Source organism: Natator depressus, chromosome 14 (genome assembly GCF_965152275.1).
Source record: "Natator depressus isolate rNatDep1 chromosome 14, rNatDep2.hap1, whole genome shotgun sequence".
Lineage (NCBI taxonomy): Eukaryota > Metazoa > Chordata > Testudines > Cheloniidae > Natator > Natator depressus.
In genome coordinates, this window is record NC_134247.1 from 47,917,103 (window position 1) to 47,932,849 (window position 15,747).

Below are 15,747 nucleotides of genomic sequence, written 5' to 3' on the forward strand. Positions count from 1 at the left end.
CTGGGCCGCCAGGTGTGGGCGAGGACCCAGGGGAGCCCCAGGGCGGTAGGAGAGGGACAAATGTGGGGAGGGGGTTTCCCGGGGGGTTAGTGGCCGTGCTGCCAGGTAGGATGTGCGAGGGAGCAGGGGCAGGGGGACCTGAAGACTCACCTTGACTCCTGGCTCCCCGGGGATGCCTGGGGCCCCCGACTCGCCAGGCTCACCCTGAAATGAGAGAGACATCAGCGCTCAGGCTCCGACCGGTCCCCCTCTGGATGGTCCCAAGGGCCACAGCGCGGCAGCAGCCGACAGGCCCTGTGTCACTAGACCCCACTCCCCTCCCCTCCCCGAGCTGGGACAGAACCCAGGAGTCCTGCTCCAGCCCCACATTCCCATGGGCGAGTGGTGGTGGGTCCCTTTGACTCCTGCAGTCTGTGACTCTGAGTCCCCCCCCTTCACGGGCTATGGGGAGAACAGGGTCACCTGCACTGCCCTCTGCATGCTCTGCACAAGGACAGTGACTCATCCAGTCTCAGGCTGCAGGGCAGCGGGGTCAGGAAGGGATTTGCTCCCCGAGACTCAATTGGCCAGCTGTCTCTGGGGCTTTTCCTCGGAAGCATCCGGGCTTGGCCCAGCTGGAGACGGGGCACCACACAGGGGGGGCTGGTGCTCTGAACGGCTCCAGAGACACCTCTGTCTGGCTGCTGAGTCTGGCTCACATGCTGGGGGTCCCCAGATTGGGGGCAGGGAAGGAATCTCCCCCAGGACAGACAGGCAGGGCCCTTGGGGGGTTTCCCTTTCCCCTGCAGCGCGGGGTGCGGGTCACCAGCTGGGCTCAGCGGATCAGGTCCCTGCCATCGCAGGGGTGTCGGCCCTTGGGGCCCCTGGGGCCCTCCTGGGCTCAGCTGTCACGTCCCCAGGCTTGGTCCCCTGGCAGCTGACACGTGTCAGTCCAGCCAAGTTGCGGGGCTGGGCACAGGGTGACAGGGAGCGATTCTCTGCCCGCTTCTGTCCAGGGGCCAGGCTGGAGAGAATGGGCCCTTCTGGCCTTGAACTCCATGAAATCTACCAGCCCCACTGCCCCTCCGCACCCCCCCAGGGCTGGGAGAGAACCCAGGTGTCCTGCCACCACCTACCTTCTCTCCAGGGGGGCCCAGGTTGCCAATGCCTCCAGGACCGCCTTGGGGTCCCTGCAGGGGGAGAGAGCAGAGCTGGTTACCTCCGGGGATGCCCTGGGCAGGGCTGACAGGGGTGGGGGGCGGGGGTGGTACTTACGTCGGCTCCGGAGGGTCCGGCTGGGCCACGCGGCCCCGGTGGTCCTGGGGGGCCCTGTGGGGAGAAAGAACAAGGTGAGGGGAGCTCTGGGACATTCCCACCTGGAGGGGGAACTGGGAATGGGGGGCAGCCAGGGTCACTTACCATGGGGCCCACGTCACCTGTCTCGCCCTTTTCCCCCGCCGGGCCCGGCAGACCCTAAGGAGAGACAGAGAGCGTCAGTGCGGGGCACATCTGGACTGGGGGGAGAGGGCAGATCAAGAGGCACATCTGAATTGAGGGAGATGGAGGAAGCAGGCGGCACATCTAGATTTGGGATGAAGAGGGTCCTAGACCTAGGACACATCTGGATCTGGAGGATGGGGGGGGAGAGATGGAGGGACACATCTGGATTCAGGATGGGATGGTGGTCCAGAGGGAGGGAAACATCTGGATCCAGGTAGGTGGGGAGGAGGGCAAACAGGGATAGCTTCCCCCACCTCCCAGAACAGCTGGCTTGGGGCTGGGACCCAGCAACAACTGGCCAGTGGTCGCACCTTCATGCTGCCCAGCAGTTTGGGACAGGAAGTGAAGGGGAATCCTGTCCCCAGCTAGAACTGCACCATTGGGCAGGTGTTACTTAGGGAGGGCGGACTGTGTGGCTAGGGCTGGGGCCATGGCTAGGTAGGGGGGCTCGGGTCGGGTCTGGGTCCAGGGGAGAGGACGGAGACAGGGGGGAGGTATGGAGCATGGGGGTGGGGCCAGGGGCAGGGGGAGGGCCAGGTGTAGGGGTGGGGCCAGGGCACCGGAGTGGCTCAATGGGGGACAGAGGGTGCAACCCTGCAAGGCCAGTGACAGGCCCCACTCACCTGCAGCCCGATGGGGCCAGGCGGCCCGTTGAATCCGCGGGTTCCTTCGTCGCCCTTCGCCCCAAAGTGGCCCTGGGGGCCCCGAGCGCCCGGCTCCCCATCAGCCCCCTCGACACAGACACGAGAGAGAGTGAGACAGGCCGCGAGCGGCCCCAGGGAGACGGGACTCACTCAGCGGGCAGGGGAGTTGGGGGAGGTCACGGCGCTGTAGGAGCAGCGGGAAACTCTGCCACCACCGTTCCCCATTGACAGGACCCCCTGGAATCCCACCCACACTCCATCAGTGCGATGTGGGGCCCCTGTGCCATCAGGAACCAAGCACCTCACCCCATGGCATGAGTGAGGGGCCGGGACACTGCGCTGCCAGGAGACAGGGACCCTCTGCCAAGCACGGAGCAGACCGGGCTCCATCACCCTCAGCTACGCACCCCCAGCCAGGGAGCCAACCAGGCTCCATCACCCAGGCCCTGCACAGACCCAACCCAGCTCCCTCATCCAGCTTGGCAAACAGCAGACCTGGCTCCATCACCCTCAGCTCTGTCCCCCAGCCCAGCATGGAGCCAACCTGGCTCCATCACCCCCACCCTGCACAGAGCAGACCCAGCTCCATCCCCCTGCCCTGAACGGGGCTAACCCAGCTCCATCCCCTTGACCTGCACAGAGCCAATCAGCTCCATCCCCATCAGCTCCACCCCCTGCCCTGCATGGAGACAACTCAGCTCCGTCGTCCCGCCCTGCCCAGAGCTGGCACTGCCCCGTGCTACCAGCTGCAGGAGGCTATCTGAGGGGTGCAAGGTACTTACAGCTGCTCCAGGCTGCCCGACTGGGCCCATGGGACCTGGGGGGCCTGGGGGACCCTGGAAGGAAGGAGACGGGGGTCAGTGGTGCTGAGACACAGAGATATCCCAGGCAGGAAGTGCCGGGGGGGGATCAGCCCCTGTCCGGGGTCAGGGGAGCCCCAAGCTCATACTCACGTGCTCTCCCTTGTTGCCTTTGCCACCCTTCTGGCCCGGCTCACCCACCTCGCCCTGCGGAGAGAGGAGAAGGGGGGTTTAGCCCATTGCCGCATGCAGGGTCAGGACACAGACACAGACAGGGCCTTACCTTGTCGCCATCCTCACCAGCACCCCCCGGGGGCCCTGCTGGGCCGGGCAGCCCAACGGGACCCTGGACTCCGTCACGGCCAGCAGGGCCTATGGGACCTTTCTCACCCTAGGGAGAAACAGAACGGAGTGAGGTGCACAGAACCCAGGAGTCCTGGCTCCAACCCATCCCCCATTGTAACCCACCCGACCCCACTCCCCTCCCAGTACAGGGGACAGAACCCAGGAGTCCTGGCTCCCCGCTCCCCTGCTCTAACCCACTAGGCCCCACTCCCTTCCCAGAGCCAGGATAGAATCCAGGAGTCCTGGCTCCCATCCCCCCCTGCATCCGACTAAGCCCCACTCCCCCCATGCCCTCTGTGCCCCCTACTCACAGGAACTCCTTTCTCTCCAGCGGGGCCTGGGGGCCCTTGGGGGCCCGGTCTGCCTGGGGGTCCGATGGGGCCGCCCTGTCCAGGGCCACCTCTCTCGCCAGGGGAGCCCTGGGGGGAGAGAGAGGAAGAGTCACTTGCTGCCCCCCACAGCAGGGTCCCCCCGACACACATTGCGGGGACCGGGATCAGGGGTGAGGGAGGGGGCGGATCAGGGGGGTTAGATGTTGGAGGTTAGGGAGGAGAGGGGCTGATGGGGGAGTGAGGGAAGAGAGGTCAGAGAAGGGTTGGGGAGGTGGGGGCCTAGGGGAATAGTTGGGGGGAAGGAGTTGAGGGAGGGGCTGGCGTGAGGGTCCCCACATCATACTCACTGCGGGTCCTGGGGGTCCGGCCGGCCCCTCATTCCCTTTGAGCCCCGTGCCGCCCTGCGGGAGAGAAGCACAGGTCAGGGCCTGCTGGCACCGGGGACGGGTGGGGGGCATTTGAGCGGGGGGGCCGGGTACTCACCGGGGTGCCAGGCAGCCCACGTTCACCGGGGAAACCACGCAGTCCAGCCGGGCCGTCTTTCCCGAGGGCTCCCGGGGGGCCAGGGTCTCCCTGCGCAGGGGGAAGGAGGATTAGGATTAGGTGGGTCCCCCTCCCTGCTCTCTGCAGCACAGCGCCCCCTAGCACCGCACTGGAGCATCACAGCTCCTTACCTTGGTTCCTTCTTTCCCAGAGGGTCCTGGCAAGCCCTGCTCTCCCGGGGGTCCGGGGGGGCCTGGGTGACCTCTCTCCCCCATCGGACCAGACTCCCCAGAAGCGCCCTAGTGCGGGGGGAGACAAGAAACAGTGTGAGACCTTCAGGGAATGGGCCAGACCCTTCTACCCCTGCCTCTTCCACCACCAGGGGGAGCTGCTGAGTAACTGCACCCTGTGGGCACACCCTCTCCCAGCCCACCCTGGAAACCCCCACCACCCGGCTTCTTACCTGAGGTCCCACCACCCCCGGGGGGCCGGGCGGGCCCGTCTTGCCTTGGAAACCCTGAAAGACAGAGAGAGATGGGGGCATTAGCACGAGCTGCGGCAGATGGCTCTGCCCCCCACCTCCCAAGTGTAAGTGGAGAGTCACATAGGAGTGAGCGAGGAGCAACACAGGAAAGTGTGAGGAGTAACAATGGTGAATCCAGAGTGTAACGTGAATTTATGAGCAGTAATGTGGGGGTAACCAGAGACTAACACTGGAGTATGTGAGGAGTAATGCAGTGTAATACATCAGTGTACAAGGATTAAAATGGGAATACCAAGAGTTACATAGGCATAAGAAAGGAGTAAAGTGGGAGTAACCAAGAGTAACAGCGGAGTGAACAGAGAGCAATGGGGGAGAGAGGAGTAATGTGGGAGTAACCAGAGTGCAACGCAGGAGTGAGAGAGGAATAATACAGGAGTATCCAGAGAGTAATATGTGAGTGTGACGATGTGACGCAGCAGGGAGGGGGGAGTGTTGACCTGGGAATGTGCCCTGGGGACGGGAGACCTGAGAGCCTGTCACCTGAGCCAGGAGGGGGAGGGGGAGGTGACACCTCTGCCCAGGAATGTGGATGGAGGCTGCAGCAGGGAACCTGCTCGGTGGGTTTAGTTTCAGTTTGGGGCTGGGTGGAGGAACACAGGGAACCCCAGGGCTGGGGTCTAAGCTCCCTGCTCCCCCAGAAGGACTTCACTGAGGGGTCCTGGGTGTACCCACAAGCTCTGTTTTGGACTGTGTTCCTGTTGTCCAATAAACCTTCGGTTTTACTGGCTGGCTGAGAGTCTCAGTGAATCCCAGGAAGAGGGGTGCAGGGCCTGGACTCCCCCACACTCCGTGACAACTGGTGGCAGCGGTGGGATCTACTGCACCCCGTGAACGGCGCTTCCTGCAGTAAGTGACTGGGGAACAGTAAAACGAAGGGGGATTGACGGGGACCAGGCGTGCTGAAGATTCAGAGAGAGACGGTTTCAGGGGGCGGCTAACCCCTGGGAGTGTGTGACCAGAGAGAAGGACTTTTGCAGTAACAGGGTCCCCCGGGGGATTGCAGCGAGCGGTCCCAGGGGCGGAGGAGTCTGCAGCTCGACCCTGGCAAAGAGGTGGTGACCTCAAGAAGGACTGGCACACGAGGGGTTTTTCCTGGAAACCGTGGGAAGCTGCCCGGCCTGCAAGTGGCCAGCCGGGAGATGTACGCTAAACGCCTTAAGAGCGACCTGGTGGAGCTGTGCAGGCAGAGGGGGCTGCGCGTCGGGAGGTCCACCAAGGAACAGCTGATTGCCCAGCTGGAGGAGAGGGATCGCTTGGATGACCCGATCCCTGTCCCTGAGGGAAGCCGCCCGGCGGACGCAGCGTGGGCCCTGGGGCCTGACCAGGCTGGGAGGGGTCAGACTGCTGCCCAGGACACCCCGAGACCCTTCCTACCTATGCCTGGGGGAGGGGTTGTGGGAAGCCCAGCGAATACCGAGGGCCCCCTGACCCCAGCAGCCAGCAGGGGATCCTCCCAGCGGAGCTCCCCATCCCTGGAGCGGATGCGGCTGGAATGGGAGAGGGAGAGGAAAATGAGGGAGCTGGAGGATCATGAAAAACAACGTCAACATGAGGAGAAACAACGTCAACATGAGCAGGAGGAGAAGGAGAGGGAGCGTCAGGAGAAGGAGAGGGAACGTCAGGAGAAGGAGAGGGAACGTCAACATGAGCAGCAGGAGAAGGAGAAACAAAGACAGCATGAACTGGAGCTTGCCAGGCTGAGGAGCAGTGGGGCCCCGGCTGCGGTGAGTGAGGGGGGACCCAAGACTGCAAGGAGCTTTGATAAGTGCTTCCTGGCCCAGCGGAAGGAGGGGGAGGACATGGATAGCTTCCTGACGGCCTTTGAGAATGCCTGCGAGCTGCACAGGGTTGACCCTGCAGACAGGCTCCAGTTCCTCACCCCCTTACTGGACCCCAAAGCCGTGGAGGTGTACAGCCGGATGACAGGGGCGGAGGCAGGGGACTACGAACTGTTCAAACAGGCCCTGCTCCGTGAGTTTGGGCTGACCCCCGAGATGTACCGGAGAAGGTTCCGGAGTCAGCGTAAAACGCCTGAGGTCACCTACCTACAACTGGTCAACAGGATGCAGGGATATGCCCGCAAGTGGACAGCGGGGGCCCAAACTAAAGAGGACCTGCTTGACCTGTTTGTACTGGAGCACCTGTATGAACAGTGCCCTTCCGACCTGAGGCTGTGGCTGGTGGACAAAAAGCTCGCGAACCCCCAGCATGCAGGGCAGCTGGCCGACGAGTTTGTGAACAGTCGGTCAGGGGGTAGCCGGGAGGAGTCCCAAAAGAACAGGCCCCCCCCGATGCAGAGAGAGAGTCACCATGGGGCCTCCCAGCGGGGAAATAGGGAGAACCCCCTCCAAAGGGGAACGCCTGGTGTCGGGCCCCTCTGTGACGATGTGACGCAGCAGGGAGGGGGGAGTGTTGACCTGGGAATGTGCCCTGGGGACGGGAGACCTGAGAGCCTGTCACCTGAGCCAGGAGGGGGAGGGGGAGGTGACACCTCTGCCCAGGAATGTGGAGGGAGGCTGCAGCAGGGAACCTGCTCGGTGGGTTTAGTTTCAGTTTGGGGCTGGGTGGAGGAACACAGGGAACCCCAGGGCTGGGGTCTAAGCTCCCTGCTCCCCCAGAAGGACTTCACTGAGGGGTCCTGGGTGTCCCCACAAGCTCTGTTTTGGACTGTGTTCCTGTTGTCCAATAAACCTTCGGTTTTACTGGCTGGCTGAGAGTCTCAGTGAATCCCAGGAAGAGGGGTGCAGGGCCTGGACTCCCCCACACTCCGTGACAACTGGTGGCAGTGGTGGGATCTACTGCACCCCGTGAACGGCGCTTCCTGCAGTAAGTGACTGGGGAACAGTAAAACGAAGGGGGATTGACGGGGACCAGGCGTGCTGAAGATTCAGAGAGAGACGGTTTCAGGGGGCGGTTAACCCCTGGGAGTGTGTCACCAGAGAGAAGGACTTTTGCAGTAACAGGGTCCCCCGGGGGATTGCAGCGAGCGGTCCCAGGGGCGGAGGAGTCTGCAGCTCGACCCTGGCAAAGAGGTGGTGACCTCAAGAAGGACTGGCACACTAGGGGCTTTTCCTGGAAACCGTGGACAGCTGCCCGGCCTGCGAGTGGCCAGCCGGGAGATGTACGCTAAACGCCTTAAGAGCGACCTGGTGGAGCTGTGCAGGCAGAGGGGGCTGCGCGTCGGGAGGTCCACCAAGGAACAGCTGATTGCCCAGCTGGAGGAGAGGGATCGCTTGGATGACCCGATCCCTGTCCCTGAGGGAAGCCGCCCGGCGGACGCAGCGTGGGCCCTGGGGCCTGACCAGGCTGGGAGGGGTCAGACTGCTGCCCAGGACACCCCGAGACCCTTCCTACCTATGCCTGGGGGAGGGGTTGTGGGAAGCCCAATGAATACCGAGGGCCCCCTGACCCCAGCAGCCAGCAGGGGATCCTCCCAGCGGAGCTCCCCATCCCTGGAGCGGATGCGGCTGGAATGGGAGAGGGAGAGGAAAATGAGGGAGCTGGAGGATCATGAAAAACAACGTCAACATGAGGAGAAACAACGTCAACATGAGCAGGAGGAGAAGGAGAGGGAGCGTCAGGAGAAGGAGAGGGAGCGTCAGGAGAAGGAGAGGGAGCGTCAGCATGAGCAGGAGGAGAAGGAGAGGGAGCGTCAGGAGAAGGAGAGGGAACGTCAACATGAGCAGCAGGAGAAGGAGAAACAAAGACAGCATGAACTGGAGCTGGCCAGGCTGAGGAGCAGTGGGGCCCCGGCTGCGGTGAGTGAGGGGGGACCCAAGACTGCAAGGAGCTTTGATAAGTGCTTCCTGGCCCAGCGGAAGGAGGGGGAGGACATAGATAGCTTCCTGACGGCCTTTGAGAATGCCTGCGAGCTGCACAGGGTTGACCCTGCAGACAGGCTCCAGTTCCTCACCCCCTTACTGGACCCCAAAGCCGTGGAGGTCTACAGCCGGATGACAGGGGCAGAGGCAGGGGACTATGAACTGTTCAAACAGGCCCTGCTCCGTGAGTTTGGGCTGACCCCCGAGATGTACCGGAGAAGGTTCCGGAGTCAGCGTAAAACGCCTGAGGTCACCTACCTACAACTGGTCAACAGGATGCAGGGATATGCCCGCAAGTGGACAGCGGGGGCCCAAACTAAAGAGGACCTGCTTGACCTGTTTGTACTGGAGCACCTGTATGAACAGTGCCCTTCCGACCTGAGGCTGTGGCTGGTGGACAAAAAGCTCGCGAACCCCCAGCATGCAGGGCAGCTGGCCGACGAGTTTGTGAACAGTCGGTCAGGGGGTAGCCGGGAGGAGTCCCAAAAGAACAGGCCCCCCCCGATGCAGAGAGAGAGTCACCATGGGGCCTCCCAGCGGGGAAATAGGGAGAACCCCCTCCAAAGGGGAACGCCTGGTGTTGGGCCCCTCCGACCCGTTCGGGGGGACCAACGTGACCTGAGCTGCTATCACTGTGGCCAGAGAGGCCACGTACGGGCCCAGTGCCCCGGGCTCAGGGACAAACTGAGCAGACCCAACCTACCCAGGGTTAACTGGGTAGGGACTCAGCTGGACGAGGGGCAGGCGACCCAGGAAAGGGGGGCTACCAGTTTGCCACCTGCTCAGGAGGGAAGAGTACCCCCAGCCAGCCCCGCCAGAGGGCTGGAGGCTCTGGACTCAGGGTGCTCGGTTTACAGGGTGGGTGCGGGGCTGTCCCTCCGGAGAGAGTGCCTTGTTCCCCTGGAGGTGGATGGGAGGAAGGTCAATGGATACTGGGATACGGGCGCGGAGGTGACGCTGGCCCGGCCCGAGGTGGTGGCCCCAGATCGGGTGGTGCCCAACACCTACCTGACCCTGACGGGGGTGGGCGGGACCCCATTTAAGGTGCCCGTGGCAAGGGTACACCTGAAATGGGGGACCAAGGAGGGCCCCAAGGATGTGGGGGTACACCACCATTTGCCCACTGAAGTTTTGATGGGGGGAGACCTAGAGGACTGGCCAAGCGACCCCCAGACCGCCCTGGTTGTGACCCGTAGCCAGAGCCGGCGAGGGGCACTGCGACCTGACCCTGGGGAGGGTACCACACTGGAGGCGCGAGACCCTACTCGGGTGGGGAAGGAGCGCCGAGGGGCACGGCTCAGAGAGGCTGCGGCCTCAGACCTGGCCACGGAGGGGGAACCGGGCCCCATCCCTTCCCCAGCCGCTGAGTTCCAGGCCGAGTTGAGGAAAGATCCCTCCTTGCAGAAGCTCAGGGACCTGGCCGACCTCAGTGAGGGACGGACCATGAGGAGAGGCTGCCAGGAGAGGTTCCTGTGGGAGAAGGGGTTCCTGTACCGAGAATGGGCTCCCCCAGGGGAAGGGGAGTCCTGTGGGATCAGGAGGCAGCTGGTGGTCCCCCAGAAGTACCGCCGCAAGCTCCTGTCCCTGGCCCATGACATCCCCCTCGCAGGGCACCAGGGAATCCGGCGCACCCGGCAGAGGTTGCTACAGAACTTTTACTGGCCCGGGGTCTTTACCACCGTCCGGCAGTATTGCCGATCCTGTGACCCCTGTCAGAGGGTGGGGAAGGCCCGGGACAAGGGGAAAGCGGCGTTGAGACCTTTGCCCATCATAGAGGAGCCTTTCCAGAAGGTGGCCATGGACATCGTGGGGCCTCTCAGCAAGACGACCCGGTCGGGGAAGAAATACATTCTGGTGGTGGTAGATTTCGCCACCCGCTACCCCGAGGCAGTGCCCTTAGCTTCCATTGAAGCAGACACCGTGGCAGATGCGCTCCTGACCATTTTCAGCCGAGTGGGGTTCCCCAGGGAAGTCTTGACAGACCAAGGCTCCAACTTCATGTCGGCCCTGCTCCGGTGCTTGTGGGAGAAATGTGGGGTCCGGCATGACTGGGCCTCAGCGTATCACCCCCAGTCCAATGGGCTGGTGGAGAGGTTTAACGGGACGCTAAAGATGATGCTGAAAACCTTTATGAACCAGCACCCGCAGGATTGGGACAAGTACTTACCTCACCTGCTGTTCGCGTACAGGGAGGTGCCCCAGGAGTCTACCGGATTTTCGCCTTTCGAACTGTTATATGGAAGGAGGGTGAGGGGCCCCCTGGACCTGATGAGAGACGAGTGGGAGGGGAAGGCCACTCCCGATGGAGAGTCAGTGGTGGAGTATGTCCTGACCTTCCGAGAGAGACTGGCTGAACTCATGGGCCTGGCCAGGGAGAATCTGGCCAGAGCCCAGAGGAAGCAGAAGGTCTGGTATGACCGCACGGCGCGGGCCCGTGCCTACGCCACCGGGGATCAGGTGATGGTTCTCATCCCCGTGAGAAAGAACAAACTACAGGCCGCCTGGGAGGGCCCGTTCAAGGTCGTCAAGCAGCTCAATGAGGTAAACTATGTGGTGGAGCTGTCGAACCGGGCCCACCACCGCCGGGTGTACCATGTGAATATGATGAAGCCATATTATGCCAGGGGGAATGTGGTGTTAGCTGTGTGTGGTCAGTGGGAGGAGCAGGGAGATGACCCTTTAGTAGATCTATTCCCTGGGACCAGAGCTGGTTCCCCCCTGGAAACAATCCCCCTCTCGGATCAGCTCACCCCTGCCCAGCAAGCTGAGGTCAGGGGGGTGCTGCATCCGTACCGACAGCTGTTTTCCAACCAGCCTGGACGCACTAATCTGACTGTCCACCGGGTGCAGACAGGGTCGCACCCGCCGATAAGATGCTCCCCCTTCCGAGTCACAGGGAAAACTGCTCAGGACCTGGAAAGAGAGGTCCGGGACATGCTGGCTTTGGGGGTGATCCAGCCATCGGCCAGCCCTTGGGCCTCGCCGGTGGTGCTGGTCCCCAAAAAGGATGGGTCAGTCCGGTTCTGTGTGGACTATCGGAAGCTCAATGCCATCACTGTATCGGATGCCTACCCCATGCCCAGGCCGGACGAGCTCCTAGACAAGCTGGGAGGAGCTCGGTACCTTACCACCATGGACCTTACAAAGGGCTACTGGCAAGTGCCGCTGGATGCAGATGCCCGGCTGAAATCGGCCTTTATCACCCCTCTGGGGCTCTATGAGTTTCTGACCCTGCCTTTCGGCCTCAAGGGAGCGCCGGCCACCTTCCAGCGCCTGGTGGACCAGCTCCTGAGGGGGATGGAGAGTTTTGCCGTGGCGTATATTGACGACATCTGTGTCTTTAGCCAGACCTGGGAGGACCACGTGTCCCAGGTTAGACAAGTGCTGGACCGACTCCAGGGGGCTGGGCTGACTGTCAAAGCGGAGAAGTGCAAGGTGGGGATGGCTGAAGTATCTTACCTGGGCCATCGGGTGGGGAGCGGCCGCCTAAAGCCGGAACCGGCCAAGGTGGAGGTGATCAGAGACTGGCCCGCTCCCCACACCAAAAAGCAGGTCCAAGCCTTTATTGGGATGGCAGGATACTACCGAAGATTTGTGCCCCACTTTAGCGCCATAGCCACCCCCATCACTGAGCTATGCAAGAAGGGGAAGCCAGACAAGGTGGTCTGGACCGAGCAGTGCCAGGAGGCTTTCCGGGCGCTGAAGGAGGCTCTGGTCAGTGGCCCAGTTCTAGCAAACCCAGACTTTGACAAGCCCTTTGTGGTGTTCACCGACGCCTCCGACACGGGACTGGGGGCGGTGTTAATGCAGGAGGATGAAAAGGGGGAGAGACACCCCATCGTGTACCTGAGCAAGAAGTTGCTACCCCGGGAGCAACACTACGCGGCCATCGAGAAGGAGTGCCTGGCCATGGTGTGGGCCCTCAAGAAACTAGAGCCCTATCTCTTCGGGCGACACTTCACCGTCTACACCGACCACTCTCCCCTGACCTGGCTGCACCAGATGAAAGGAGCCAACGCCAAGCTCCTGAGGTGGAGCCTGCTCCTGCAGGATTACGACATGGACGTGGTCCACGTGAAGGGAAGTGCCAACCTGATAGCGGATGCGCTGTCCCGGAGAGGGGGCCCCGAACTTCCCCAGGTCACTGGTCACAGTGACCCCGCTCAGTTCAGTCTCGAAGGGGGGAGAGATGTGACGATGTGACGCAGCAGGGAGGGGGGAGTGTTGACCTGGGAATGTGCCCTGGGGACGGGAGACCTGAGAGCCTGTCACCTGAGCCAGGAGGGGGAGGGGGAGGTAACACCTCTGCCCAGGAATGTGGACGGAGGCTGCAGCAGGGAACCTGCTCGGTGGGTTTAGTGTCAGTTTGGGGCTGGGTGGAGGAACACAGGGAACCCCAGGGCTGGGGTCTGAGCTCCCTGCTCCCCCAGAAGGACTTGACTGAGGGGTCCTGGGTGTACCCACAAGCTCTGTTTTGGACTGTGTTCCTGTTGTCCAATAAACCTTCTGTTTTACTGGCTGGCTGAGAGTCTCAGTGAATCCCAGGAAGAGGGGTGCAGGGCCTGGACTCCCCCACACTCCGTGACAGTGAGCAACCAGAATGCAAAGCGGGAGTGAAAGAGGAGTAACAGGAGTATCCAAAGCGTAACATAGAAGCATGTGAGGGGTAACACAGGAGTATCCAGAGAGTAATGGAGTAATTTGGGGTAACGTGGGAGTAACCAGAGAGTAACGCCAGAGTATGTGAGGTGTAATATGAGAGTAACATGAGAGTAATCAGAGAGTAATATGGGAGTAAGAAAGGAGTAACAGGGGGAATAATCAGAAAGTAACAAGGTACTATGTGAGGAGTAATGAGGGAGTTTCCAGAGGTAGCCTGGAGTTACTTAGGTGTAACCCAGGAGGAACCAGAGTGTAACACGGGAGGAACCACAGAGTAACACAGGGGTAAGAGAAAAGTATCCAAAGCCCAACAGTGCAGTAACAGAGACACATACGACTTCTCCTCGCTGACCGGGATGCCCGGGAAGCCCATCCTTGCCAGGGGGGCCCTGTGGGGAGGAAAAAGGAGAGGTCAGTGGGACAGGGGGAGATTGCAGGGGGAGGGAACTGGGGAGCAGTCAGGAGGGCAGGGGAGCCAGCTGGGGGGCCAGGGAGCAGGCAGGTGGGAATGGCAGTGGGAGAGAGCTGGGATGCAGGCAGGAAGGCTGGAAAGCAGGTGAGAGGGGGCTGAGAAGCCAGCAGGGAGGCTGGAGAGCAGGTGTGGGGTAGCTTGGATGCAGGGGGAGGGGGCTGAGGAGCCGGCAAGGGGCTGGGGGCAGGCAGAGGGGCAGGGGAGCCAGTAGGTAGGGTATGTTACTCACCGGTGGTCCTTTGGGTCCGGGGAAGCCGTTTGGCCCCTGGGGGCCCGGGAGTCCCTGTGGAGAGCAGAGCGGAGGTTAGGGAGGCTGGGGGGGGCAGGGAGAACAATGCCTGGCCCCAGGGACACCAGCTGGAGGCCAGCACGGCCAGGGTCATCCATCGCGAGCGGGGGCCAGACCAGTATTGTACCGGGAGGCCGACTGCACAAAGCCAGCCGTGTCGCACAGCAGTGACTCGTCCCTTGCACCAGGGACCTGCTGAGGCTGCTGTGCACTGTGCCGGGCCCAGCAGCCGTGACTGGGGCCGTGCGAGCATTGCACTGCTGTGACCTGCCCCTCACACCAACAAATCTGGAGCCGGCTCACGGAGAGGCTGAACAGTGCTAGCGACGTTCGGACAGGGCAGGCTGAATGAGGCCTGGCGGTGGTGAGCAGAGGCCTACTGCGAGTGTTGCACTAATGTGACCCATGCCTGGCACACCTGTCGCACAGGGCCCTGGAGAGGTGACCAGGAATGGGCACAAGGCAGGGCAGGCTGCACGAGGCCCAGCAGTGGTGTTCCAGGCCCAGCTGGTGCAGCCAAGGGTGGTGCCCAGAGCTCTTTGCACACCCAGGTCCCCCCCATGCCAAGCTCACACTCACCCTTTCCCCTGGAGGGCCATGGGGGCCGTCACCGCCAGAGGTGCCCTGCAGGGGGAGACAAATGTGAGGGGCAACCGGAAGCATGTCCCCTTCCAACACACACTGACACACGTGCACAAATGTGTACATTTATCCCTGTGCATGTACACACACCCATTTTCACACTCACACACACTCAGATGTACACAGATGCACAGAGACAGACACACAGGGACACGCATACATACGGGGACACACACATACACACACACCACACACAGGGACACACAGAGAGACGCAGATGGGACACACACATGCAGACAGGAGACACACACACACACACAGACAGGGACACACAAACACACACACAAAGGAACACATTCAGTCTTGCACGTTTGCACGCCCAGAGCCTGCTCACACTTGCTGACATCTGAGCCCTGCCCAGACCCAACCCTGTGACACACTGACCCCAACCCCACCCCACCCCGACACTCAGACCAACGGACAGACCCTGTGCCCCAGCCCCTCCCCCAGCACCCACCTTTGCCCCCAGCTTTCCAGTGGCTCCTCGTGGCCCCCGCTGGCCCCTGGGACCCTGGAGGAATGAGACAGAGGCGGGTGAGTGTCTGAGCCCTGGCTCTGCCCCCTTCCATCCTCCAACCCCCACTTCCCAGGGTGCAGAACCCGAGCAAGCCACACAGTGCCCTGGGGGCGTTCAGGAGGATCTCAGGGGTGGAGGCAGCAGACGGGAGGGACCCACCAGCCACGTAGGACACATGATGGGCACATGACCCCCAGCCCTAGTAGGGGAATGCCGGATCCCCCCAACCCCAGATGGGAGGATTAAGGAAGGTAGGTGGAGGGGGATATTTGCCTCCCCACCAGAGAGGAGCCCAGCCCCGAAGCCCTGTGCCACGGCAGGATGGAGCCCAGAGGGGACACATGATGTATGAGTCAAGCTGGGGGGTGAGCCCCATGGCAGGGGGAGTGGCTGGCTCCAGGGGTCATGGGCATGACCTCACTGGGGACTGGGTGAGGTGGGGATCCATGTGTGGGGCAGGGGCTGGGATGGGGAGGCCTGCACTGGGCACGGATGCACGGATGGACAGAAGAAACGTGGATGGGAGAAGGGGATGGAGGTTTCGGATGGAGAAAGCAGAGGGAAGGATGGACAGACAGATGAGAAGGGACAGATCGAAGGGGATTGGGACTGAGGACTGGGGCAGGGATGGGAGGACGGAGGGCTGGATGGAAGGAGAACACAGATGGAAGGATGGACAGATGTGAAGAGATGGATCACGGGGAGTGAGGATGGTTG

The 15,747-nt window shown here is 62.1% G+C and overlaps 1 protein-coding gene across 1 annotated transcript in view; it reads right to left on the reverse strand.

The window, feature by feature from the left end:
* COL11A2 (collagen type XI alpha 2 chain) overlaps positions 1–15,747 on the reverse strand; it is a 57,485-nt gene that overhangs the window by 14,359 nt on the left and 27,379 nt on the right. The window contains exons 30-46 of the mRNA XM_074970594.1: positions 14,971–15,024; positions 14,451–14,495; positions 13,812–13,865; positions 13,446–13,499; positions 4,547–4,600; positions 4,275–4,382; positions 4,084–4,173; positions 3,948–4,001; positions 3,580–3,687; positions 3,207–3,314; positions 3,077–3,130; positions 2,906–2,959; positions 2,103–2,210; positions 1,399–1,452; positions 1,255–1,308; positions 1,116–1,169; positions 151–204 (exon numbers count right to left, since the gene is read on the reverse strand). Of these exons, the coding sequence (XP_074826695.1) occupies positions 151–204; positions 1,116–1,169; positions 1,255–1,308; positions 1,399–1,452; positions 2,103–2,210; positions 2,906–2,959; positions 3,077–3,130; positions 3,207–3,314; positions 3,580–3,687; positions 3,948–4,001; positions 4,084–4,173; positions 4,275–4,382; positions 4,547–4,600; positions 13,446–13,499; positions 13,812–13,865; positions 14,451–14,495; positions 14,971–15,024 (1,161 nt within the window). The remainder of the gene's footprint in view (positions 1–150; positions 205–1,115; positions 1,170–1,254; positions 1,309–1,398; positions 1,453–2,102; positions 2,211–2,905; positions 2,960–3,076; positions 3,131–3,206; positions 3,315–3,579; positions 3,688–3,947; positions 4,002–4,083; positions 4,174–4,274; positions 4,383–4,546; positions 4,601–13,445; positions 13,500–13,811; positions 13,866–14,450; positions 14,496–14,970; positions 15,025–15,747) is intronic.